At 40.1% G+C, this 25,565-nt stretch overlaps 1 protein-coding gene across 10 annotated transcripts in view; it reads right to left on the bottom strand.

Moving 5' to 3' along the window:
- Positions 1 to 1,492: 1,492 nt before the first annotated feature.
- Positions 1,493 to 25,565, bottom strand: part of rgs20 (regulator of G protein signaling 20) — a 306,524-nt gene continuing 282,451 nt past the window's right edge. For all 10 annotated transcript variants that reach the window (XM_087986395.1, XM_087986394.1, XM_087986396.1 and 7 more), the window contains one exon: positions 1,493 to 2,805. In XM_087986395.1, coding sequence (XP_087842521.1) covers positions 2,617 to 2,805 — 189 coding nt within the window. In that variant the 3' untranslated portion in view covers positions 1,493 to 2,616. The remainder of the gene's footprint in view (positions 2,806 to 25,565) is intronic.

The following is a 25,565-nucleotide window of genomic DNA, read 5'->3' on the forward strand; positions in this document are numbered from 1 at the left end:
AAGTTAAACCTGGTGACATTTTACTGTCTTTTGGGCAATAAAGGATGGGCAATAGATGCTGGCCTCGTCAACAATGTCTACACCCCATGAACAAATTATAAAGGAATGACAGTTAAGTGCCAAGTTTGTTTAAATCTAAATCAGGAAGGTTGACTTTGATTGGTCAAACATTGCTCTGAGGAATGAACTAGAGAATGACTGGCACCTAGTTCGGCAGAAAGTGAGGACTGCAGGTGCTGGAGGTCAGAGTCGAGAGTGTGGTCTTGGAAAAGCACAGCAGCTCAGGCAGCATCTGAGGAGCAGGAGAATCGATGTTTCAGGGATAAGCCATTCATCAGGGATTTCTGCCTGACCTGCTGTGCTTTTCCAGCACCACACTCTTGACTCTGGCACCTAGCTTATTAAGTTGAAATAGGTGCAATGAGTATACATTTTCTTTCAGCATGCAAAGAACAGTGATATCTATTGATATATGTTCTTTCCTGGCTGACCAAGAGTGGCATATCTGGTCAGCATTACTACCTTATTGACAGTATTGTTTCCAGATGTTAGTGAAAACTTACTTTTACTGAGTAAACTGAAATAGTTTCATGCTAAATCTTTTTTGCAATCATTAACAATGAGATTGTTTTTTATCTATCAATAAGATTTGCACAGGGAAAATTTGGATAAGCACTGAAAACTGGCACTGAAATCATGATGTGAATAACCTTTACCTGTTCCTGTAATGCTCTTTACTGATCAAAGAATCTCGAAAATATGTATTTTTTCAATTCAATAGAGATTTAAGACTATTAAATGGAAATCAAGCATGGGCACCCACTGAGGAATGAGATGATCTTAAATGTCCTTATGCATGATGGCACAAGTGCACTGTAGAAAGGCTGCACACCTGACAAATATAGCCTTGATACACTCAAGTTAGTGTTCCAAGTCCACCAATCTACATAGTCCTAATACATGTGCCTAAATGGCCATATTAATGCCCTCACCAAAACAGTGTCAAGCACGACCTGTACTAGAAGTGTACATGGCCATTCTACGAGGAAAACAACACCTATAGCACTGAGAAATATGGCCTTAGATAAGGGTTTAGTGCTCAGAATGAGCTAATGAGGATACAAAGTAAAAATACATTGTCTTTTGCTAGATTACTACTACAGAAACCAAAATGGATTGATACCTGAGGTTTTTGGAACCGAAATACATTAATTAGGCAATAGCTGGCTATGGTAGCAATTCACAAAAAAACAGCTAAATGTAAACTGTATCATATATTACATAGCATTTATAAGGTGAATAATTTAGAAATATGCTTTAATCTTTGTTGATAACTAACTAACTACTAATCAGGCCTTTCTATCTCTCTTTTAGTTGTGCAGTTAGCGTTGTAATTGTGATTCCTCTATTTGTCAGTACATAAAAATGTCATGTGTATATTGTGGCATGAACAATTTTAAATTATTTTGACTTCAATCATAATATATTTCAATTTTGGCCTTTAATTGACAAATGCAATAATATGTCAGATGGAAACATGTCAGGTTACTTTCAGAAACCATATTTAAAAATGCAATTCACAAGTAGCTCATTGATTAAAGAATAAAAACAATTGATTTGAAAATAGGAAGGATACATCGTAATAACATTGTATTTAATAACTCCACATAACTTACTGAAACTGAAAGGAAGGATGGTGCAGGTTATATGTGTGTCTCTGACTTTTATCAAAAGCACATTTAGATGAGCATTTTCTCTTGTGGCAGAACAAGGTGACCAATACTAATTCTTCTTCCAAACGAGAGATGGGTTTAATTGTAAAATCTGTACATTATTTCTAAAGATTATCATATGTACAAAAAAACTACAACTATCATTTAAAATGATTGTGCTTTATTTTTTTAAGAATTGAAATGCCCACACTTTGTCCGTTTTCCATTTGCAAAATAAAACCAGTGATAAAATCTTTAAAATTAAATTTTATAAACATTCACAAATTGTAGCTAAAAAAATTGCATTTTAAGCAAACTTTGATATTAAAATAACAGCAGTCTTACAACTCAACATGTTTTATAGGCAGTATTTTTCCAAACCATTGGTTTAGATATTTGAAGTTGATCCATTTTGTTTCTATCAGCATTATGTTTACATGTATCAAGTATATATACTCCAAGACAAGTGGAAGTACAGCCTGAAATAATGCTGATTGTGATGATGGCATCATTATCACATTATGGAATGGTAGAAGAATTTTAAACTGCATTATAGCATATGTAGCTCAGGTGAAGATGTCAGTAGAGGAATATCAAGGCACTTCCGCTATCAAACTCTTGTCTTCGAGTACATCTTATTACTATATTATGTAAAAAATACAACTACAGGCTTTAAAATGACTAACATTTCATCAGTCATCCTTTGGAGAAATCTTGCTGTGTTGATCTGAAGCTGTGTTTTGGCCTGTGTTCAGAACTTTCTGCAGATAGACATTAAAATCCTTAGTAAAATATGCCTGAGTATTACTTTCTGGTGAAGATCATATAGCTCCAGTGTCCCTGTGAGCATTTATAGCCCACAGATACTTCCAATTTTTATTTTCAGAAACATAGCCAAAAGGTCTTAAGGTTCGGATGATGTATCAGTTAAAGACTGAAGCAATGTTTTGTAGACTGCAGAGTTCATGAATCTTGGATAAGAGTCTCTGTGCATTAATGTGTAAATCTGAAGCTGTGCATCATCAAATGTGTGAGGGGTAGGATCAAGCATGTTTCTGTTGATGACCTCACGCACTCTGGAATCAAGGCTAACCTATATTTGGAATAATACAAAATAAGAGTCAACTATTACAGAATATAAAGTGGTATTCATATCAACCTGTGAATTATCACATTTCCAGGACATACTTTTAGTACATTTCTGTAAAAACATTCTACTGAAACTTTTATAGTTGAGTGGCTGAACATATAGTAGACGTGGTGTAACTCTGCATTTGAATCAATTACGCAGTATAAACCATTGTTATCTCTGTTTAAAAGTGTGTTTCAGGCATATTCACATGATCAGTTTTGAATAGGTTACAGAAATCATACTGTTGCTTTTGGTTCCAACATTTCAATTAAAAAAAATCTTAGACTACTTCAGTATAACCTGGTAAAAAGGATGAAACAGATAGCTTAATTCGGTTTATTAGAGTAAAAATGTTTGTTCAATAAATTAAATGTTTTAACCCTTAGGTGCTTCCTTCAAAAAATAAAAAACTGGAATGCATGCTATGAACAATTGGCAATAAAGCTTGAAAAAGAAGAATGCTCCAATTAGTTACTAAACCAGAAAGAAGATACGATGGAAGACAGAGATGACTAAAGGGCTGGGTAAATGATTAACAGATTTCACTGAATTAAGATTGAAGTGGCTGAAAACTCTGGAACAGCAATTGTGGGGTGACAGGTCAAAAGTTGGGGTGGATGTGCAGCAAGCTCAGTCAGAATAGTGATGAGCTTCACAGTGGATAGAAGACTGGAGAAAATTGCAGAAAATGGATGAAGTAACATGTAGACATTTATAGACAGTGCACTGGGGATTTGGATCCAACATACATCACTCAGGAAAAAGAGCAGAAGACAACACAATAAGCCTTTTAACAGCAACCAAGCTCAAGAAAATGAAAATATCTGAATCAGATGAAGACCAATACTTTCCCTCTCTCCTTTTAAGATTATGTTTTGCAGCACTATCTGGAAAATAAATTAAATGCATTTACTCTAGGATTCCATTCTTTTCTATTCTGATAAAATTGTTCCTTATTGATGTTTCCAGACCTAAATGATTGAGACGTTTTCTGGCTATTACTGGAATGTTGCTGGGACTGGAGGATTTGAGGTATAGGGAGAGGCTGAATAGGTTGGGGCTTCATTCGCTGGAGCGTCAGAACCTTACAGAAGTTTATAAAATCATGACAGGCATGGATAGGGTGAAGAGCCAAGGTCTTTTTTTTCTAGGGTGAGGGTGTCCAAAACGAGAGGGCATAGATTTAAGGTGAGAGGGGCAATATTTAAAAAGAACCTGAGGTGCAACATTTTCACACAGAGGGTAGTGTGTGCATGGAACGAGCTGCTAGAGGAATTGGTGGAGGCAAGTACAATTACAACATTTGAAAGTAATCTGGATGGGTATGAATAAAAAGGGTTTAGAGAGATAGAGGCCAAATGCTGGCAAATGGGAGTAGGTCAGACTGGGATTTCTAGTCAGTGCGGACAAGTTGGACTGAGGGGGTCTGTTTCTGTGCTGTATGTCTCTATTTGTGCTGTTCTGTAATTTCATTCCAAATTCTTGAATTAACATATATAAGTTGAATTGAACTAAGTGATCAGCTCTTGCTGACCTTGTATAATTTTATTTTTTGTCCAATTAGATGGATTGTACAGTCATTGTACATATCATATATATTTTAATTGCACTGAATTTTGGGATAATGAAAATTACAATAAAACATTATTTTAATTAAATTCTTGATCTGGTAAAACTTTAATAGCACTTTTTTGGTTATTATTTTAAAAATAAACCAGTCATCCACTTAATGTATTAACACTTTTCTTTTTACCTTCAAATATTTTTCACTTTAGTGCAAAAAGATTGCATAGTCTTCAGGTATTAATATGAACATGACTGATCTTGTGATTGCATCCACACCTAGACAATAATGCTGTTTATGATATCGTAATAGTTTACTGGAACATGGCTTGTTTTGTTTCAACCTTGTGATTACTCTGGGAGGTGGTTTAGAATTAAACAAATAACTCAGTTATCTAGAACAAAATAATATGGCATAGCCTGAATTTTGCACTCAGCATTGAATAAATGCTTACAGCTGTGCAAAGACATTTTTGTGGGATTTTTGAGCTATAATTTAGTCATTAAAAGTCTGATGTGACAGCATTCCCTACAAGGGATCTCAGGCCATCATGAAAAAAGTAAGCAGCAACAAGGGTGAAAAATATTTTTATGCAGTCCTAATTCAAGTTGCATGATAACCCCTATATGAATTCTTTGTGAGGTAGATAATGTTGCGGGTAAATAATTGTGCAGCCCACAAAGGTTACTCATTGATATAATTGAAAAAATCCTCATGGGCCATATTGGTTGACAGCAGTGGGTACCCCTGAGAATTGGTGTATTGTGCATAGTGTTGCTTGGAGTGATGATAGAGGTGCAAGATTTTCCTCTAGCCTCTTAATCAGACTGAAGAATAATTGCTGAGGCATGCTGAATCTAAAGCAGGAAATGCCAGTTGGAATAATTAATTCTAGTGAAATAATGGTTGGAAATCAATGTAAAGAGATGAAAACAAAAGTGGGATTGAAAAAGAAGAGATAGAAGGAAAAGTAATTTTGATTTTAATATGTCCAACAATAATTAAAATCTGCAGGAATGCAAATCCACACATGTAAAAGTAAATTCTCAGCAGCAGAGGACCTGTTGGCAGTAATTAAGACATACTATGCTACTAACAATTCTGTTACAGTTGAATAGAAAATAGAAAATAGCCATTTCTGATGTAGATAGTAGGTAACGAATGACTACCCACTATCTACATCGCAAATTCATGCCTTTCCTATGTTTGAATGCCATAGCTCTTGGCAATGTACTTGTTTTGAGCATTCAAGACAAAAGCCAGGCATATACTGTCATTTTACTGAAACTGGAAGCATCCGGTCTGTGGTCATGGTCATATGACTACAGCAGACTAGGGGAATATTGGCACAGTCTGCATTTCTGTAAATAGGCCTGGTTTTTGTATAAAAAATAATCGCATGCATTCTCATACGCATTTTGTGTTTTCCAAGATACCAAATATACTCATAACTGTTCACATATGTTAGACTTGTGCCTTGCTGTTAGTCAGTTTTGCTCCTCCACTGATTAGGTCCTGGAGGAGTATCTTCGCTCATCCTGTCATTAGCTCAAAGGGCATTAGTCTAGTGGCTCTTAAAGGCATTGCTCTCTGGGCCATCAGGATGGCTGGTAGAGAAAGGGTCCTATCACTGCCTTGTTTAGAGAATTTTTCAGCATTTTATTCATTCACTCTACCATATGTGAACTGTGTGGGTGGTAGGGAGTATGATAATTTTGTGTTATACTCAAAAGTTTGCATGTTTCCTTCAGGCATTTATCTGTGAAGTGGATTACTTGGTCTGAGTCTAATAGGAAGGGAACGTCCCACTTGGGTATTATTTCAGTTGCCAATAATTTTGCCACCAAGGTTGCAATTATGGGGAATGTTTCTACCCATCTGGTAAACTGGTCGACCATGATCGGATAAAATTTCTTATTCTGGCTTTGTTGGAGTGGATCTATATAATCCATTTGGATGTGTTCCCAAAGTTCCCATGGACAGGGCTGATAGATCATTTTAATTTTAATTCCCTGTCCTGGTTCTGTCTGTGCTCTTGCAGTGCATCTCTGGCAAAGTTTTGCCATGTCGCTTCCCATTCCTTTCCGTCACCAGCAATTAGATATCAGCTGAATCATTTTATCCCTTCCTACAGGTGCTAACCCATAGTAAATGTTGTATTGGGTCTTTTGGCAGAATGTGGGGGCGACTACCTCACCTTCCTTTCTCCAATTATCATCTGCTCCTAATGCTACCCTGTCTTCAATCCATTCTGCTTTTCCCTCTGAGCTTGTTGCTGTTTGTAAACTTCAAATATTCCATTCATCATCTTTGGCTTCTTGCTCTCTCACAGCTGCTTTTGATATCACTTCCTGTTCTAACATTGCTTTTGCTGCAGTATCTGCACACTAGTCATTCCCTCTCTGCTCAGGCATCTGAATCTTTCTGTGTTCCTTTATTTTAATTACTGCTGCTTCTTTTGGCTTAATTGCAGCAGCCACTAGGTCCGATGCTGAATTACACTACCATTTGAGGTAACATAGCCTCATCTTGCCAATTGCATCATATAGTCATGGATTACACCAAAAGCATATCAATTGTCTGTATAGATGTTAGTCCTTTATCCTCAACCTAACTGTAGGGCTTTTAGTTTGGCTACTTGTGCAGAAGAACATCCTTCTATATTTTCTTCTGCCAAAAGCTCCCCTTTCAAATTAACCACGGCTAACCTTGTCCAGGCCTCACTATCATAATACTTTTGTGCTCCATCTACAAACATGGCTTTCACATCTGTCCGCTCTAATGGCTCTTCTTTAATTCGACCCGGTCTTTCCTCTTCTTGCTCCATGATATGGATATAATCATGTGTCTCTGTTTCCTGTTTCACATAGCTTGCTGGGTTCTCTCTGTTATCTTTAACCACTTCCATGTGCTTGTCTCCTGGCAACAGCGTAGCTTCCCATTTAGCTCACAAACTGTAACTCCTCTCAGTTTGCCAGCTTCCAGTAGCTGGACTATACTGTGTGGTGAGTGTAATATCACCTTCCCTAGTTGTGTCAAGGGGTAGGATGCCATTAGTGCCCAGGTGGCACACTGGATGACTCAAACACGAGTGTTATCCTATCATGACTAGATCCATTTTACCTGGTGTCCAGAGACACAGAATCTCTGTCTCTGTGTCTCTGTTACACCACTGCAGATTGATTGCCAGTGCTGTCACTGTAAAAGAGGTGAAAGGGATATTTCAGCTCAGGGATTTCTGGTGCTGGTGTGGAGGCTAGTGTCTATTTGATTTTTTTTGAAAGGCTGTTTCCTACTCAGGTTCCCATTCAATTTTCTCTGACTTAGCCCTAATTACCCATTCTGCTTGATGTGAATGTCATCTTTAACATAAATACTTTCTTAGAAATTTTAATCCATGTATGATATTATTTTACTGCTACTGGATGAAGTAATGCATGGATAGAGAACTGGATAATTAAAAAAAACACAAATTAAGGAAATACCTAAGTGGGCTATCAGCAGAAATTAACTAAGGGAATGTCAAGAACCTAGCAGCCATCGTCCCAGGGAACACACACCAACAGGGAGCCAATGGCTCGCAAAAAGGTGCAATAAAGACAGGCCTTGGATAGTTCACTGTAATTTTTGACAAAATTCCTGCAGTAATTAAATAGTCCTTAAACTTGTTTTACTGCTCTAACAGTAACTGTGTTTTTTCAATACTGCAGTTTTCCTTCCCAATGGAATGCTACAGATGCCTTGTTATACTATCCAGTGTCATTGGCAACTGGCTGGAGATTGATCTGTGTATATTTAAATCTTCATCCCTGCATGCCACCATTTCAGAACCAAAATTTCTCACATTTCTTTTTGACGAAATGCCTGTCTTTATTGCACATAAAACACACTCTACCTTTTTGCAAGCCATTGGCTCCCTGTTGGTGTATGTTCCCTGGGACGATGGCTGCTAGGTTCTTGACATTCCCTTAGTTAATTTCTGCTGGTAGCCCACTTAGGTATTTCCTTAATTTGTGTTTTTTTAAATTATCCAGTTCTCTATCCATGCATTACTTCATCCAGTAGCAGTAAAATAATATCATACATGGATTAAAATTTCTAAAAAAGTATCTATGTTAAAGATGACATTCACATCAAGCAGAATGGGTAATTAGTATTCTACTATAATAAAAGGAAAGGGGGGAGCATAAACTCTTGCAGGTAATTATGTCATCCGTCACTTCTCTACCTGCAAATTAAATAGAGTCACAGTATAGAGCACAGAAACAGACCGCTCAATCCAACTCGTCCAGATATCCTAACCTAATCTAGTCCCATTTGCCAGCACTTGGCCCATATCCCTGTAAATCATTCTAATTCATATACCCATTCAGATTCCTTTTAAATGTTGTAATTGTACCATCCTCCACCACTTCCTCTGGCAGCTTATTCCACATGCACACCAACCTTTGTGTGAAAACGTAGCCGCTTAGCTCCCTTTTACATCTTTTGGGAATTATTCATGGGATGTGGGCATTACTGACTGGTTTAGAATTTATTTCCCACCCCTAGTTGCCCTTAATAAAGAATTGGTAAACTACCTTCTTAAACCACTACAGTGCATTTGGTCTAGGTATCTGATACAGCAGTTCCAGGATTTTGAGTAACTAATGTTTGTGGATATGGCACCAATCAAGCTATATCTCGAATGATGTCAAGCTTCTTGAATGTTGTTGGTGATGCATTATCCAGGCAAGTGATGAGTTATCAATCACACTTTTGACTTGTGCCTTGTAGATGGTGGACAGATGTTGGGGAGTTAGGAAATGAGTTATTCACTGGCAGATTCCTAGCCTCTGACCTGCTCTTATAGCAGCAGTACTTTCATGGCTAGTCCAGTTCAGTTTCTAGAGGCTGAATCTTACATTTTTTGGCTGAGCCTGAGTTGCCTCGAGATGTCAACCATAAGGCCAAGTAGATTTCTCATTATATCTTACCAAACCTTCCTTGCTCTAGGCATACATCCATTATGTTGGTTTCTAGCCCCACCTTACCATGCCTTGTTCCTGGAACAACTCACCACTCACTGATTATCTTTGAATTCAATAACATTCATCATATCTATATTATCTCATTTTACACTCGGAGAGCCGTTGTCATTCTGAAGCGGCTCTGCCTGGTTCCTGACATTGGCCCTGGACATGGCAGACTGACAGAAAAGAGCAACCTGCCTTGTGGGCAGGGACCCGGAGGTTTTGCTGCACCAAAAGTAAAAACTTTGTCACCAACTTTCATCTCCTATACTAGCCGCCTCACTCTCATTCTAGGAGGAAAACAGCCCACAATAGGGAAGAAAGACTCACACGAAATGTGGGCTGCCCGACATTCTGCTCCTCAACACTTATGTGAAAGGCATTCTGATTTAACTGCTCTGAGTGGCTGACGGACTGTTTCCAGACCCTGCACTGGTGTTGGAGGCTGCCTTGTCCTACTGTGCTTGTATTGTTGTCAGACCTTTTGGCTTGACTGAGGCCTTTTGACACCATGACAAGCTTTTTGACTTTGTGTCTGTGCTAAACAACAAGGTAAAACATAAGTAATATGATCCTGGTACCTCTGGCTGAGAAAAATCACACAAAGGCAATGCAAGGATGCTATGAACATCCAGGTTCTCTCAGAGAAACTGAGCACAATGACAGCAAGTTAACAACCTGGAGATGCAGCCAAGTCCATGAGCTGGGTATGTGTCCTTGAACGCAAAGTGCCCTTGCTGCTGCATTACAATGATAGTTGCCAATGCCACGTCAAAGTGCAGAAGCATCCTGTAAGTGGACTGGAGTTGTGCCATTAGGGTTCTTAGAGACTGTAACATATTTGATGTCATGTCTGTGGACATTGGGTGTGTGGGGCTGGGCCCCATGGAGCATGCCCAGTGACCAACACAGAGGTCCTTTGGAGCAAATGGTGGCTGAATTCACAAGGTACTGCTCTTGTTTTTTAGTCAACTTATCTTGATGTCCAGCTTGTTTAGCAAGTTGGGCTATGAATGAGCATACATTAAGCTGTAATTTTCCTTAATTAGCAACTTGCTACTGCCTAATGGGAAACTCACATTGGCAAGAGCAATGAAGCAGTGAGATAGTCTTTATGTAGAAATAAGCCTCGTTAGACTTTAATGTGATACTGCCAAAATCTCACAATAACCCACATCAGTCAGATGCCTATAAAATTCCAGCTTTTGCCACTTCCAACTAGGCATTTATGAAAATTTTCATGAGCAAATAAAATGGCCAGGCACACCTTCTTGATTTGTGTGTAAGGCCATTATGCTTGTGTTAATGCACTGGTTGCAAATGCAACTGGTTGTCTTGGTTTATTAAAGTTGCACTGAGTCCTGTCTCATTGGCATCACACTACAGGATAACTTCACCATACAGATCAGAGTATTTCAGCACTGATACCTGCATCATTAGTTGCTTGATTTTAGTGAATGCTGCCTCTTATTCCATGTGTCAAAACAACTGCATGTCTGAGTTGTGGTAATGGTTCATGCTCTGATGACAATTTGGGAAGATGTTTGCTAAATAGTCCTAAATAGCATTAACGCTATTTAGTCGGATCTTGTTGATCAGCATAACCACCTCCTGTGCTGTAAATGTCTGAATCTTACTCTCTCTATGAGACACATCTGTGTCTATCAGACTCTTTATGTTGATCTGATGTTTAACGTCTGCTGTCATCATTTCAACAGTCACAAGGCATTTATCACGTTGGCCTGATTGAATCAACAGGTTGTATGATATAGAGTGTTTTGCTAGACTCTTTGTCTGTTATCTCTCTAGTGGACAACTATAACTCCTTCAAAAATAGAAATGGCTGGAAAAGCTCAGCAGGTCTGGCAGCATCTGTGAAGAGAAATCAGAATTAATATTTTGGGTCCGGTGACTTCAGAACCAGACCCCAAACATTAACTCTGATTTCTCTGCACAGAAGCTGCCAAACATACTGAGCTTTTCGAGCAACTTCTGTTTTTGTTTCTGATTTACAGCATCTGCAGTTCTTTCCATTTTTATTTAGATCTCGTTGTTGTGCTTCCTTCCAGTCATCCATTTGTGTGCAAGATAATTTCTCATTTGCAGTGAGGACACTGCTTTCTCCACACTGTACATGCCTTCTTTTCCTCTGTGTGATGCCCTCTGCAGTATTTTTATCCTCTCCTTTATCCAGAATTATTCTGCCCTTTACACCTGGAATATTTAACATCATATTTTAAGGTCTGTTCTATTCTGCCATGAATATGCCCTAGTTGTTGAATTACAAGTTCAGCATTTGTGCAAATGTCAATTGTTTTCCTGACAGCAAGTTCCTCATCCCTTAGCAGGTGTGCTCTCAATGTGGTATCTCTAATGTCTGATACAGTCCTATCATGTTCAAAGATTGTCTTTGTGCAAATTTACAAGATTCTGCAACTTCAGCCAATGAAGTCAGACACTGATCAATGGACTGTTATTAACCTTGGCTTCTACTATTAACATGTACTGTTCATAACTTTCATTCATTTTGGGTCCAAAGCGTGATTTCAAGGCTTTGAAAATGCCATAGATTCATAGATTTAGGCCCTTCGGCCATCCATGCTGACCAGCTTTCCTAAACTGAATCACTCCCATTTGCCTACGTTTGGCCCATCTCCCTCTAAAATGTTTTTATCCACGTATCTGTCAAAAGGTCTCTGATATGTTGTAATTGTACCCACCTCTTCCATTTCCTTTGGCAGGTCATTCCATATATGCATCACCCTTTGTGTGGAAAAGTTGCCCTTAGGTTCTCTTTTAAATATTTCCCCCTCTCACCTTAAACCTGTGCTCTCTAGCTTTGGACTTCACTATCCTCAGGAAAGGACCTTGGCTATTCACCTTATCTATGCCCTTTCATGATTTTTTAAACCTCTTTATGGACACCCCTCAGCCTGCTACGCTCCAAGGAAAAAAGTCTCAGCATATCCACTCTCTCTTTATAATTCAAACCGTATAGTCTTAGTAATATTTTGTAAATCTTACCTGCACCCTTTCCAGTTTAATAACATCCTTCCTATAGCAGGGTGACTGGAATTGTATACAGTACTTCAAATGCAGTACTCAATGCTTTAACTAACGAAGGCAAGTGTGCCTAATGCCTTCTTTACCATTCTGTCCATCTGTGACACCACTTTCAAGGAACTATGATTAGATTACATTACAGTGTGGAAACAGGCCCTTCGGCCCAAAAAGTCCACACCGACCCGCCGAAGCGCAACCCACCCATACCCCTACATTTACCCCTTACCTATCACTACGGGCAATTTAGTATGGCCAATTCACCTGACCTGCACATCTTTGGACTGTGGGAGGAAACCGGAGCACCCAGAGGAAACCCACGCAGACACGGGGAGAACGTGCAAACTCCACACAGTCAGTCGCCTGAGGCGGGAATTAAACCCGGGTCTCTGGTGCTGTGAGGCAACAGTGCTAACCACTGGGCCACCGTGCCCGAGGGATTTGCATCCCTCGGCTCTCTGTTTGACAGCACTCCCCAGAGCCCTAATATTAACTGTGCAAGTCCTGCCCTAGTTTGTCTTACTGAAATGCAACATCTGTAATTTCTCTGTTAGGTGCCTTGCAATTTCTTCCCTAACTTCCCACAATATTCTGGGATACACTTGATCAGGTTCCATGGATTTATGTACATTTATGCATTTTAAGACATCCAGCACCTTCTCTTATGTAATGTGAACTCTTTTCAACACATCACTATTCACTCCCCTGCATTCCCTAGCTTCTGTGTCCTTTTTTCTTTGTAAATACTGACACAAAGTATTTGTTTAGAATTTCACCCATCCCCTGTGGTTCCACACTCATTGATCTTTAAGTGGTCCTATTTTCCCCGTAGTTACTCTTTTGTTCTTAATAAACTTGTAGAATCTCTTTGGATTCTCCTTTACACTATCCGCCAACATGACCTCTTGGCCCCTTTTTGCCCTCTTGATTTCCCTCTTAAGTGCAGTCCTTCTGTACTCCTCAAGGGATTCACTTGATTCCAGCTCTCTACACCTGGCATATGCCTCCTTCTTTTTCTTGACCAGAGCCTCAATATCTCTATCATCCAGTGTTCCCTATTCCTGCTAGTCTTGCCCTTCACACTAAAAGGGACATGATGGCACTGAATACTCATTATCTCGCTTTTGAAAGCAGGAAAATGGCCAGTTCAGCTATGTATCACCTTTTAATTCTACCAGAGCTAAGAGAGGGAAAGTTGCAACCATCACTTTTTAACCAGTGTTTCAGCTGTGGCCTGTTTCTTTGTTTATTTTCCCATTTTTTTCAGTTGCTAACGGCAGCTTTCACAATCTTGAACATTGCTGTTTATCTCTGTCAGCAGAGTTATAGAGTCATAGAAAGTTGTGCTATTTTACAGCTCTCCAACAATCAATCTCAGGTCTACTCTGACATCATATTTTCAGTTCTCAAGACATCATTTTGACCTATATGTGATTTTACTGAAATTGGCTCCAAACCCTCATCCCCTAGTCAGTGCATAATGATAGGATTTATATGACAATGGCAAGCCAGAAAGGATTCTGGTACAGATTTCGCCTTTTTCCACCAATGCAGTGAAGCTTGGAACCTAAGAATGAGGAGCAGGAGTAGGCAATTCAGACCCTACTGTCCCACTCTGCCATTTAATACAACCTTGGCTGATTTCATCTCAATCCCAACTCTGCCTTCTTTCCCACTTCACATAACTCTTTGACCCATTACTAAATAAAACCTATTTGTCTCCTTAAATTTATTCAGTGTCCTGGTATCCACCACACTCTGGGATAGTGAATTCCATAGGTAACTTGTTGACGAGCAGGACTATCGAAGCAGTAACTTCTACATTTTTATTTTCAACTGTGCATACTGGGATGTCAAATGTTGCTGTCTGATTTATTCCTTGGTAATTCAGCCTTGACAGTCTCACTGTTATTTTCACAGCAAAATCTAAGCCGATATATTGTTTTGGTCTATTCCTATCATTTATTTGACATTTGTTTAACAGGTGCTTTCCAGTCACAGATGTAAAATAGCTTGAATGGTTTGCTATGCATAACGATATGAAAATAATTAAATTGGCACAGTCTAATCATAGAATTCCTACAGTGTGGAAACAGGCCCTTTGGATCCATACTGATCCTCTGGAGGACACCCCCTCTGCATTTCCCATAGCTAATCCAACTAGCCAGCACGCCCCTGAACACTATGGGCAATTTACAATGGCAAATCCACATAACCTGCACATCTCTAGACTGTGGGAGGAAACCTGACCACCCAGAGGAATCCCAGATAAACATGGGGAGAATGTCAAAACTCTACATAGACAGTTGTCTGAGACCAAAATTGAACCCAGGTTCCTGGTGCTGTGAGGCAGCATTACTAACCACAGAGCCACCCTGCAAGCCTTGTAACCCTGATGCCTAGCGGTCCTAACAATAGTTACTGAAGCATCCTGAAGCTAATTCAGGTAGATTAATAGCATCTGCATGATTGCTTCACACATTACTTGAGCTTGTTTGTTATAAAGACAAGGAGAAAGTGAGGACTGCAGTTGTTGGAGACCAGAGTTGAAAAATGTGATGCTGGAAAACACAGCAGGCTAGGCAGCAACCGAGGAGCAGGAGAATCGATGTTTCGGGCTCCTGAAGAAGGGCTTATGCCCGAAATATCGATTCTCCTGCTCCTCGGATGCTGCCTAGCCTGCTGTGTTTTTCCAGCATCACATTTTTCAACTCTATTTTAAAGACAAGTCAGCTATTGGAAGAAGATGGTAGAAATTGTAACAAAAGCAAGTTATTGTGGATGCTGGAAGCTGAAACCAAAAGAGAAAATGCTGGAAAATCTCAGCAGGTCTGGCAGCATCTGTAAGGAGAAAAAGGAGCTGACGTTTCGAGTCTAACTGACCCTTTGTCAAAGTTCAAATTGTAAGTTCTTTTTAACAACTTGATTTTCAAACTGAATACCTATTCTGAGATTGATTTGGAGTTGCCAATGTTTAAAACATTAGAAAAAACAGAGTAATGTCAGAATAAAGTTAAAAATCACACAACATCAGGTTATTGTCCAACAGGTTTATTTAGAAGCACTAACTTTCAGAGCACTGCTCCTTCATCAGGTGTTTGTGGGCCACAACCACCTGATGAAGGAGCAACGCTCCGAAAACAAGTGGGCGGCACGGTGGCACAGTGGTTAGCACTGCTGCCTCACAGCGCCAGAGACCCGGGTTCAATTCCCGCCTCAGGCGACTGACTGTGTGGAGTTTGCACATTCTCCCCGTGCCTGCGTGGGTTTCCTCCGGGTGCTCCGGTTTCCTCCCACAGTCCGAAAATGTGCAGGTCAGGTGAATTGGCCATGCTAAATTGCCCGTAGTGTTAGGTAAGGGGTAAATGTAGGGGTATGGGTGGGTTGCGCTTCGGCGGGTCGGTGTGGACTTGTTGGGCTGAAGAGCCTGTTTCCACACTGTAATGTAATCTCAAGTGCTTCCAAATAAATCTGGTTGGACTATAACCTGACATTGTGTGATTTTTAACTTTATTCTGACATTACTCTGTTTTTTTCTAATGTTTTAAACATTGTCTTTTTTATGGAAGGATTATTTATATATTATCAAGGAAAGAAAAATCAAAAGATGAGCAGCATATAAAAGGAACAGAACAAAGGGAGGGTTGAGGGAAAGGAAAACACCTACATTCATACCCACATAATGTACATATGTGTAGAAGGACCAGTGAAGTGCTTCAAAGGAAACATGAGATAATTAATTGACTTAAGTGATATTAATATATTTCAAGAAGCAGTTAATGAGTAAGATTAAAGGAATTTAATTGACAAGATAATGGATGAATTGCTGAGACAGTATTCATAGACAGAATCCCTACAGAGTAGAAACAGGCCATTTACCCCAACAAGTCCACACCGACCCTCTGAAGAGTATCCCACCCAGTCCCATTACCCTACTCTATATTTCCCCTAACTAATGCACCCAAGCTACTCATCCCTGAGCACAAAGCACAATTTACCATGGCCAATTCACCTAACCAACGCATCTTTTGGATTGTGGGAGGAAACTGGAGCACATGGAGGAAAGCCATGTAGATATGGGGAGAATGTGCAAATGCCACATACAGTTGCCTGAGGCTGGAATAGAACCTGAGTCCCTGGTGCTGTGAGACAGCGGTGTTAATCACTGAGCCACCGTGACACCCGTATGAGATACAAAGCAGATTTGAAATGGAAAGAAGCTAAGTTGCCAAAATGGAATAATATTTAGAAATCTTATTCAAAGAAAAAAGAATCGGTTGATGCCATGATGACAGATGGCTTCGCCAGCCTGTATTCCCATGAAATCTCCATCCTAATCACCAATCTACTATCCTCTAGGAACAACATCAACACCAGTGTGTTAAGCCTTCACATTTGAAATGATCAATGGTATTGTTAAGCTCAGAGTGCCAAACAGAATAACAAAATATTATCTCTTAGCCTTTTTGAGCTTCATTAGAAAAATGTGGAAGATTAAAGACAAGGAGATCTGAGTGAGATTGAGAGAGGGCATTCAAATGACAAATGACAGGAAGCTCAGATCTGAACTTGCAGAGTGGAAGCACTCAGTGAATCAGCCTCTGATTTGCAATTGATTTCCCCATGTCTGTAAAGAAAACAATTTCATAAAAAGCAGACACCGTATACTAAGTGAAAGGAATTGCGTGTAAAATGCCATCTCACTCGGAAGGAACTTTTGAAGCTTAGGACAATAATGAAGGAAGAGAAGGGAGAATAGTTGAAGGTAGAGTGAGCCAGGTTTCACACAGGTTTGGTCCTTTCATATAACAGAAAAGAGGGAGTGATGTGTTTGATGCTAATATCACATTGAGATGATGGGAATGGTAGGAGATAACCTGGCAATGTGAGGTGGAAAGTGAGAACCCAGAAAAGAGTTGAGTAGGAAAGAAAAGGAATGAGAGCAGACTCAAAAGAAATATGACAAATTAGATTGCGTGCCTTCTTTGTGACAGTAAAGATGAAACAGCAATTAATTAATAATTGCAATTGATTTTCCCAAATCTATAGAGAAGACCATTTCATGACCAGAAAACACTGTGATAACTCACTTGGAAGAAACTTTGGGGCCCAGGACAATGATGAGGGAAGAGAAGAATAAATAGCTTTGCAGCTCTTATACTTCAAAGAGTGTGGTGCTGGAAAAGCACAACCAATCCAGCAGCATCTGAGGAGCAGGAGAATCAACATTTCGGGCATAAGCCCTTCATCTGGAATGATGCTTGTGGCCAAAGGGGGCTGAGAGATAAATGGGAGTGGGGTGGGGTTGGAAGGAAGTTATCTGGGAATGTGGTAGGTAGATGAAGGTGGGAGTGAAGGTGATAGGTCGGAGTGGAGGGTGAACCAGATAGGTGGGAAGGAAGATGGACAGGTAGGGCAGTTCAAGAGGGCAGTGCTAAGTTAGAAGTTTGGATCTGGGATAAGGTGGAGAGAGGGGAGTTGAGAAAACTGGTGAAATCCACATTGATCTTGTGTGGTTGGAGGGTCCCAAGGCAGAAGATGAGGCATTGTTCCTTCAGGCATTGGGTGGTGTGGGTTGGCCGTGGAGGAGGCCCAGAACTTGCATGTCCTTGGCGGAGTAGAAGGGGGAGTTAAAGTGTTCGGCCATGGGGTGGTGGGTTGTTTAGTGTGCGTTCTCAGAGATGTTCTCTGAAATGTTTTGCAAGTTGGCATCCTGTCTCCCTAATATAGAGGAGATGTCAGGAGCAAATGACACTGTAGATGACACATGTGCAAGTCCAGGTAAATCTCTGTTGGATGTGGAAGGATCCTTTGGGGCCTTGGATGGAGGTGAAGGGTGAGGTGCGGCCGCAGGTTTTGCACTTCTTGTGGTGGCAGGGGAAGGTGCCGGGAGCAGAAGGTGGGTTAGTAGGGGGCGTGGACCTAACAAGGGAGTTGCAGAGGGAATGGTCTCTCCAGAATGCAGATAGGGGTAGGGAGGGAAACGTATCTCTGGTGGTGGGGTCTCTTTGCTGGTGGCAGAAATGGAAATGGAGGATGATGCGATGTATCCGGAGGTTAGTGAGTGGAAGGTGAGGACCGGGGGTTCTGTCCTTGTTGCGATTGGAGTGGTGGGGTTGAAGGATGGATGTGCAGAAAGTGGAGGAGATGAACTGGAGGGCATCATCGATCATGTGGGAGGGGAAATTGCAGTCTTTGAAGAAGGAGGCCATCTAGGATGTTCTACGGTGGAATTGGTCCTCCTGGGAACAGATGTGGCAGAAGCGGAGGAATTGGGAATAGGGGATAGCATTTTTACAGGAGCCAGAGTTAGAGGAGGTGAGTCCAGGTAGCTGTGGGAGTCCGTGGGTTTGTAGTGGATGTCCGTGTTGACTCGGTCGCCGGAAATGGAGATGGAGAGGTCAAGGACGGAGGTGTCTGAGATAGTCCAGGTGAACTTGAGGTCAGGGTGGAAGGTGTTACTGAATTTGATGAACTGTTCATCCTCCTTGTGGGCATCTGAGGTGGTGCCGATACAGTCATCGATGTAGTGGAGGAAAAGGTGGGGAATGGTGCCGCTGCTGAAGGTGGACTGTTCCACCTACCCAACGAAGAGACAAGCATAGCTGGGGCCATACGGGTACCCATGGCTAATCCTTTGGTCTGGAGGAAGTGGGAGGATTCAAAGGAGAAATTGTTGAGGTGAGGATCAGTTTACCTAAACAAATGTCAGTGTCAGTGGAAGAGTACTGGTTGGGTTGGCGTGAGACGAAGAAACAGAGGGCTTGGATGCCTTTGTCATGATGGATGGATGTGTACAGGGACTGGATGTCCATGGTGGAGATGAGGCATTGGGGGCCAGGGAAGCAAAAGTCATGGAAGAGGTGGAGGGCGTGGGTGGTGTCACGAATGTAGGTGCAGAGTTCCTGGACCAAGGGGTCAGGGCGGTCTCATGGTATGCAGAAATACGTTTGGTGGGGCAGGAGCAGGCCGAAATGATGGGTCAACCGGGGCAGTCAGGCTTGTGAATTTTGGGTAGGAGGTAGAACCGAGTGGTTTGTGCAGGAGGTAGAACTGGGTGGTTTGGGCAGGAGGTAGAACCGGGTGGTTTGGGCAGGAGGTAGAACTGGGTGGTTTGTGCAGGAGGTAGAACTGGGTGGTTTGTGCAGGAGGTAGAACTGGGTGGTTTGTGCAGGTGGTAGAACCGGGTGGTTTGTGCAGGAGGTAGAACTGGGTGGTTTGTGCAGGAGGTAGAACTGGGTGGTTTGTGCAGGAGGTAGAACCGGGTGGTTTGGGCAGGAGGTAGAACTGGGTGGTTTGTGCAGGAGGTAGAACTGGGTGGTTTGGGCAGGTGGTAGAACCGGGTGGTTTGTGCAGGAGGTAGAACTGGGTGGTTTGTGCAGGAGGTAGAACTGGGTGGTTTGGGCAGAAGGTGGAACCTCTTATATTTCATCAAGAAGAAGGCAGGAAAGGGACAATAGTTGAAGGAATAGTTAGAGTATAACAAAGAACAGCTTTTAAGTGGAGCAAAACATATTGAAAAGGAGATTAATTTTAAGGGAATAGTGGATATGAAAAAAATGAGAAAATGTACAACTAATATACTTACAACACCATTATAATATTACATTTCAGCATAGAATGGTCTAAATTTTAGAATTATTTATTTGCCAATACAATTCAGGAAATTCTGTATTAAATTTTGAAATTATTCCTATTTCTTCATGTGAATAATGTTGCTTGGTTATAGCACTTAGAAACGTAATCTACAATTTTCAGTTATATCACATGATCAATTACAAGTGGTATGTATTAGAAGAAACAATTTTTTATTTCACAGCTTAAAATATTTTGTATACCTTCCTATGCTGGATTTTAGAAACAGACTGTTTTTAAAGATATTTGATTTTAACATTTGTGTTAGTATACCAGCAATTCAACTTTAAGCCCCTCTCCATTTTGTCACTGTATTAAGTACACCAATGAATGCATAAATTATTTCTGTCACAATCTGAGAAACTGGTTACAAAAAGCATGTATAGCAGCAACCAAATAATTCTACTTAGATTAGAAAAAGAGAGAAGTAATTCAATTTTAATTTAAAAGCCAAATAACAAATGATAGAGCAGTCAAAATATTAGCCATTAACTCACTCACTAAAAATTCCAAGGAAAAGAATTTTGGTTCTTTACTGCTGTGACTGATGTTTTCACCAGTATTATTTTTACATATTTTTATTATTTTAAGAATGATCAAATAGCATTTGGATTTTTTTGTTTCTAAATTTGGGAATTTGTATTGTAGACACTTCAGTAAGATTTAGATTGGATTGGTTTCTGGAAAAATCTGCTTTAAATATGGTTAGGTGATTACTCTGTTGATCTAATGTAGAAAATTCCTTATCAGTAGAAAGGATTTTAAAGAATTAATTGGCCAGAGATTACAAAATACTCCTTCCTTCCTCCCTCATGCCCACATTTAATGTTAACTCCCTTTTTATCAGTGAACTGTATTATGGGTTCAAACCATGCTTGCAGACATAAGTGATCAATATTTTTCAGAATATATGTAACAGTTTAAATACTTCCCTTAAAAATCAGACATGTAAATGTTGTACCAGTCCTAAATCAGAAGTGAAAGGGATCAGCAGTATTCAAATTGCAAAACTAAATGTGGTGCTACAATAATTGACCCCGAATGTTTGATCATGAGGCTTGATCATATCAATCCGGCAAGCAAGGACTGAAACATGACCTTCAGGTTAGTTGATGCCAAACATTTCATTCAATTGGAAATGCACTGCCAAAGTCAAAAGTATAGGAAATAGGAGTAAACAATTTAGTCCGTAGAACCTGCATCCACCACTTAACCAGATCATTGCTCATATTTTGCCTTAATGCCATTTCTAAATATCTCTTGAAATCTTTAATTTTTAGAAATCTATCAATCTCAGACTTGGACATACTCTACTCACAGGCCTCTGGGGTAGAGAATTCCAAAGATTCACCACCTTCTTGAATGAAGAAATTCTTCCTCAACAGAGGCCTACCTCTGATCTGAGTCTATGCCCCATGGTTCTAGAATCCCCGCCTGAGGAAACATTCTTCTTCCGCCTACATCGATGATCTTCGTAAGAATTCTGTACAATTCAATTAGCTTAACTCTCATTCTTCTTAACCCTGGAGAAATGGGACTAGATTAATTCATGATATCTGGTCGGCTTGGACAAGTTGGACTGAAGGGTCTGTTTCCATGCTGTACATCTCAATGACTATAATACTTCTACATAGTCTCCTCAATCATACTCATTGGACAATTCCACTATCCCAGGGTCCAGTCTGATAAGTGGTTACACCCCTCAGTGGCAAGTATATACTTTCCTTTGGGAAGGAAATAAAAGCTGTACACAGTACTCCAGGTAAAGTCTCACCAAGGTTCTACACAAATGAAGAAAGACTTCTTTATCCCTTCACTCAAATACACTTGCAACAAAGACCAACATACCATTTGCTTTCTTAATTGGTTGCCTTCAGTAATGTATGAACAAGAGCACATACGTCCCTTTGAATCTCAACACATCATAATTTCTCACCATTTAAGAAATACTCTGCATTGCTGTTTTTCTGAACAATATGGATAATCTCATGTTTATCCACACTTTAATTCTGTTTGCCATGTTTTTGTCCCCTCACACAGCCTGTCTAAGTCCCCTGAAAACCTGATTGCAACCTCCTCACTTTATTCCCACATCCAAATTATTGATATAATTTCAGAATTGCTGAGGCCCACGCATTGATCTTTGCAGTACCCCACGAGTCACAGTCTGACAAACTGAGATGACCCATTTAAACCGGCTCTCTCTTTTCAGCCCATTAACCAATTCTCAACCCTTGTCACTACATTTCTGCTAATCCCAAAAGAACATAACTGGATAATTTTGCTCACTAATCTCCTGTGTGGGATATTATTGAAGGTCTTCTGAAAATCCAAATACATCACATCCATTTCTCCCCTTTTCTATTTTGCTCGACGTCATCATAAAATTCCAACATGATTTCTCTTTCATATATAATGTTGATTCTGCCAAGTCCTATGATTATTTTCTAAGTGTCTGGTTATCACATTCTTCATAATAGATTCTAGCATCTTCAGGCTAACAGGTCTATACTCTGTTCCTCATCCCTGCTTTTTTACACAGTGGGGCTACATTTGCTACTTTGCAACCTTTAGGAACCATTCTTGATGACCATCTACAATTTCAAAAGTCACCATCTTTAACGTTGTGGGCCTTAAAAAAATTCATCCCCTTTAATTTCTTCTTTTATACAAGTACTTATATCCTTCACTTCCTCATTTTCACTGCTTACCTTATTCTCTATTATTTCTGGGAGTTATTTTTGTAACAGACACAATGCATTTGTTTAGTTTCGATGTCATTTCCTTATTTCCCATTATAGATTTTCCCATAACTGCCTATACTGCGCCCACATTTGTCTTTTCTATTTATTTTCCCTTTATAGTGTACCCACAAACACATTTCCAGTTCATTTTTAAGGTATGAGATGGGAACTTTCAAAAGTTGATTTGAGTAGACTGTTTGCAGGTAAAGGGGTTGTCAAAGGATACAGGTTGTCAAAGGATACAGCGGGGTACAGATCAGTTACATATCTGGGCACAGATGTAGCAAGTGGAGTTTAATCCGGGTAAGTGTGAGGTGCTGCACTTTTGGAGACCAAATATTCAAGAAAATTATGCAGTTAATGGCAGGACCCTGAACAGCATTGATGTACAGAGGGATCTTGGGGTTCAGTCCATAACTCCTTGAAAATGGCCACGTAAGTAGATAAGGTGATAAAGAAGTTGTAGGGCATGCTTGCCTTTATTGGTTGGGGAATCGAGTACAAGAGTTAGGATGTCATGTTGCAGCTTTATAAGACTTTGGTGAGTCCACACTTACAGTATTGCTTTCAATTCTGGTTGCCATATTATGGAAAGATGTGGAGGCTTTGGACAGGGTGCAGAAGAGATTTACCAGGGTGTTGCTTGGATTAGAGGGTATGAGCTTTAGGGAGAAGCTAGAAAAACTTAGGTTGTTTTTTCTGGAGAAGTGGAGGTTGAGGGGAGACTTGATAGAAGTCTATAAAATTATGAGATGCATTGATAGGGTGGATAGTCAATCTTTTTCCCAGAGTTGAAATGGCTAAAACTAGAGGGGGCAAGTTTAAAGTAGATGTGATAGGCACTTTTTTTAATACAGAGAGTGGTAGGAGACCGGAATGCACTGCCAGGGATGGTGGTAGAGGCAGATACGATAGGGGCATTTAAGGGACTTTCAGATAAGCATATGGATATGCAAGGAATGGAGGGATATGGACCAAGTGCAGGCAGAAGGGATTAGTTTAACTTGGTGTCATGTTCAGCACAACATAGTGGGCTGAAGTGTCTCTTCCTGTGCTGTACGGTCTATGTTCTATAACTGACCAGTTGGATGTTCTCAGAAGTGTGATCACAAGAGTTCAGAGGCATTATATTCCTGTTAGAGTGAAGGGTAAGGCTGGTAAGACTAGGGAACAATGGATGAATAAAGATATTGCGGTTCTGGTCAAGAATAAGAAAGGGTCATTTATTACTTGTAGACTCTGGGAACAAATGAATCTCTTGATCAATATAAAGGATGTAGGAGCATTTTTAATGGAGAAATCAGGAGAGCAAAAAGATGATATGAGATAGCCTTGGCAGATATGATTAGGATAATCCAAAGAGACCCTACGAGTACATTAAAAGCAAAAGAGCCATTAGGGAGAGAATAGAACACCTTAAAAATCAATGAAATGATCTTTATATTGAATCTCAGGACATGGGACCAGTACTAAATGAATATTTCATGTCAGTTTTTACTGTGGAGTAAGAAAGGAAGGCAAAAGAACTCAGGGAAATAAAGACTGATGTTTTGAAAACAATTCACTTACAGAAGATGTATTGGAGGTGTTAGAAAGCAGAAAGTAGGATAATTCTCTGGGATTGATGAAGTGTATTTCAGGACATTGTGTGGTGAAGAAATTGTGGGGCCCATAGCGGAGACATTAGTTTCATCTATAGTGCTGGAGGACTGGAGTGTGGCTCATGTCATGCCTTTATTTAAGAAAGGCTGTAAGGAGAAGCCTGTGATCTACAGACCTGTGAGTCTGACATTGGTGGTTGTTAAGTGGTTGGAGAAGATTCTGAAAGATAGAATTTACATGCATTTGGAGAGGCAAGGACTAATTAAGGATAGTCAGCATGGCTTTGTGCAAGGGAAATCATGCTTCACAAACTTGATTGAGGTTTTTGAGGAGATAATCAAAAGGATTGATGGGGGAGAGTGGCAGACATTGCTTACATGGACTTTTGTGAAGCCTTTGACAAGGTTCTGCATGATAGACTGAATAGTAAAATTAGATCACATGCGATTTAGGGAGAGCTTGCTAATTGGATTAAAAATTGGCTTGATGGTAGGACACAGAGGGTGTAGTGGAGGGTCGTTTTTTAAAATGGAGGTCTGTGACCAACAGATTCCACAGGGATCAGAACTGGGTCCACTTTTGTTTGTCATTTATATGAATGATTTCGATGAGAATTTAGGAAACATGATTAGTAAGTTTGTGGATGTCATCAAAATTGGTGGTTTAGTGGACAGTGAAGAAGGCTATCCAAGATTACAAATAAATCTTGATCAATTAGGTTAATGGGATGAGGAGTAGCAGATGGAGTTTAATTTGAGTAAATGCAAAATATCGCATGTTGGTAAAACAACAAGAGGAGAATTTATACAAATAATGGTAGGACCTTCGGTAATGTTGTAGAACAGAAAGATGTAATGGTTCAGATCTATAATTCTTTGAAATTTGCATCACATGTAGACAGTGTGATTAAGAAGGCATTTAGCAAGCTTGCCTTCATTGCTCAGACGTTTGAGTATAGGGGTTTGGATGTCATGTGAGGTTGTACAGGATTTTGGTGAGGCCTCTTCTGGCCACCCTGCTATTGGAAGGATACAATTAAATTGGAGAGGGATCAGAAAAGATTGACCAGGATGTTGTCAGGAATAGAAGGTTTGACTTATAAAG

This window comes from Chiloscyllium plagiosum, unplaced genomic scaffold, assembly GCF_037043375.1.
Source record: "Chiloscyllium plagiosum isolate Xiang-an unplaced genomic scaffold, Cpla_swu_hap1 HiC_scaffold_4, whole genome shotgun sequence".
Lineage (NCBI taxonomy): Eukaryota > Metazoa > Chordata > Chondrichthyes > Orectolobiformes > Hemiscylliidae > Chiloscyllium > Chiloscyllium plagiosum.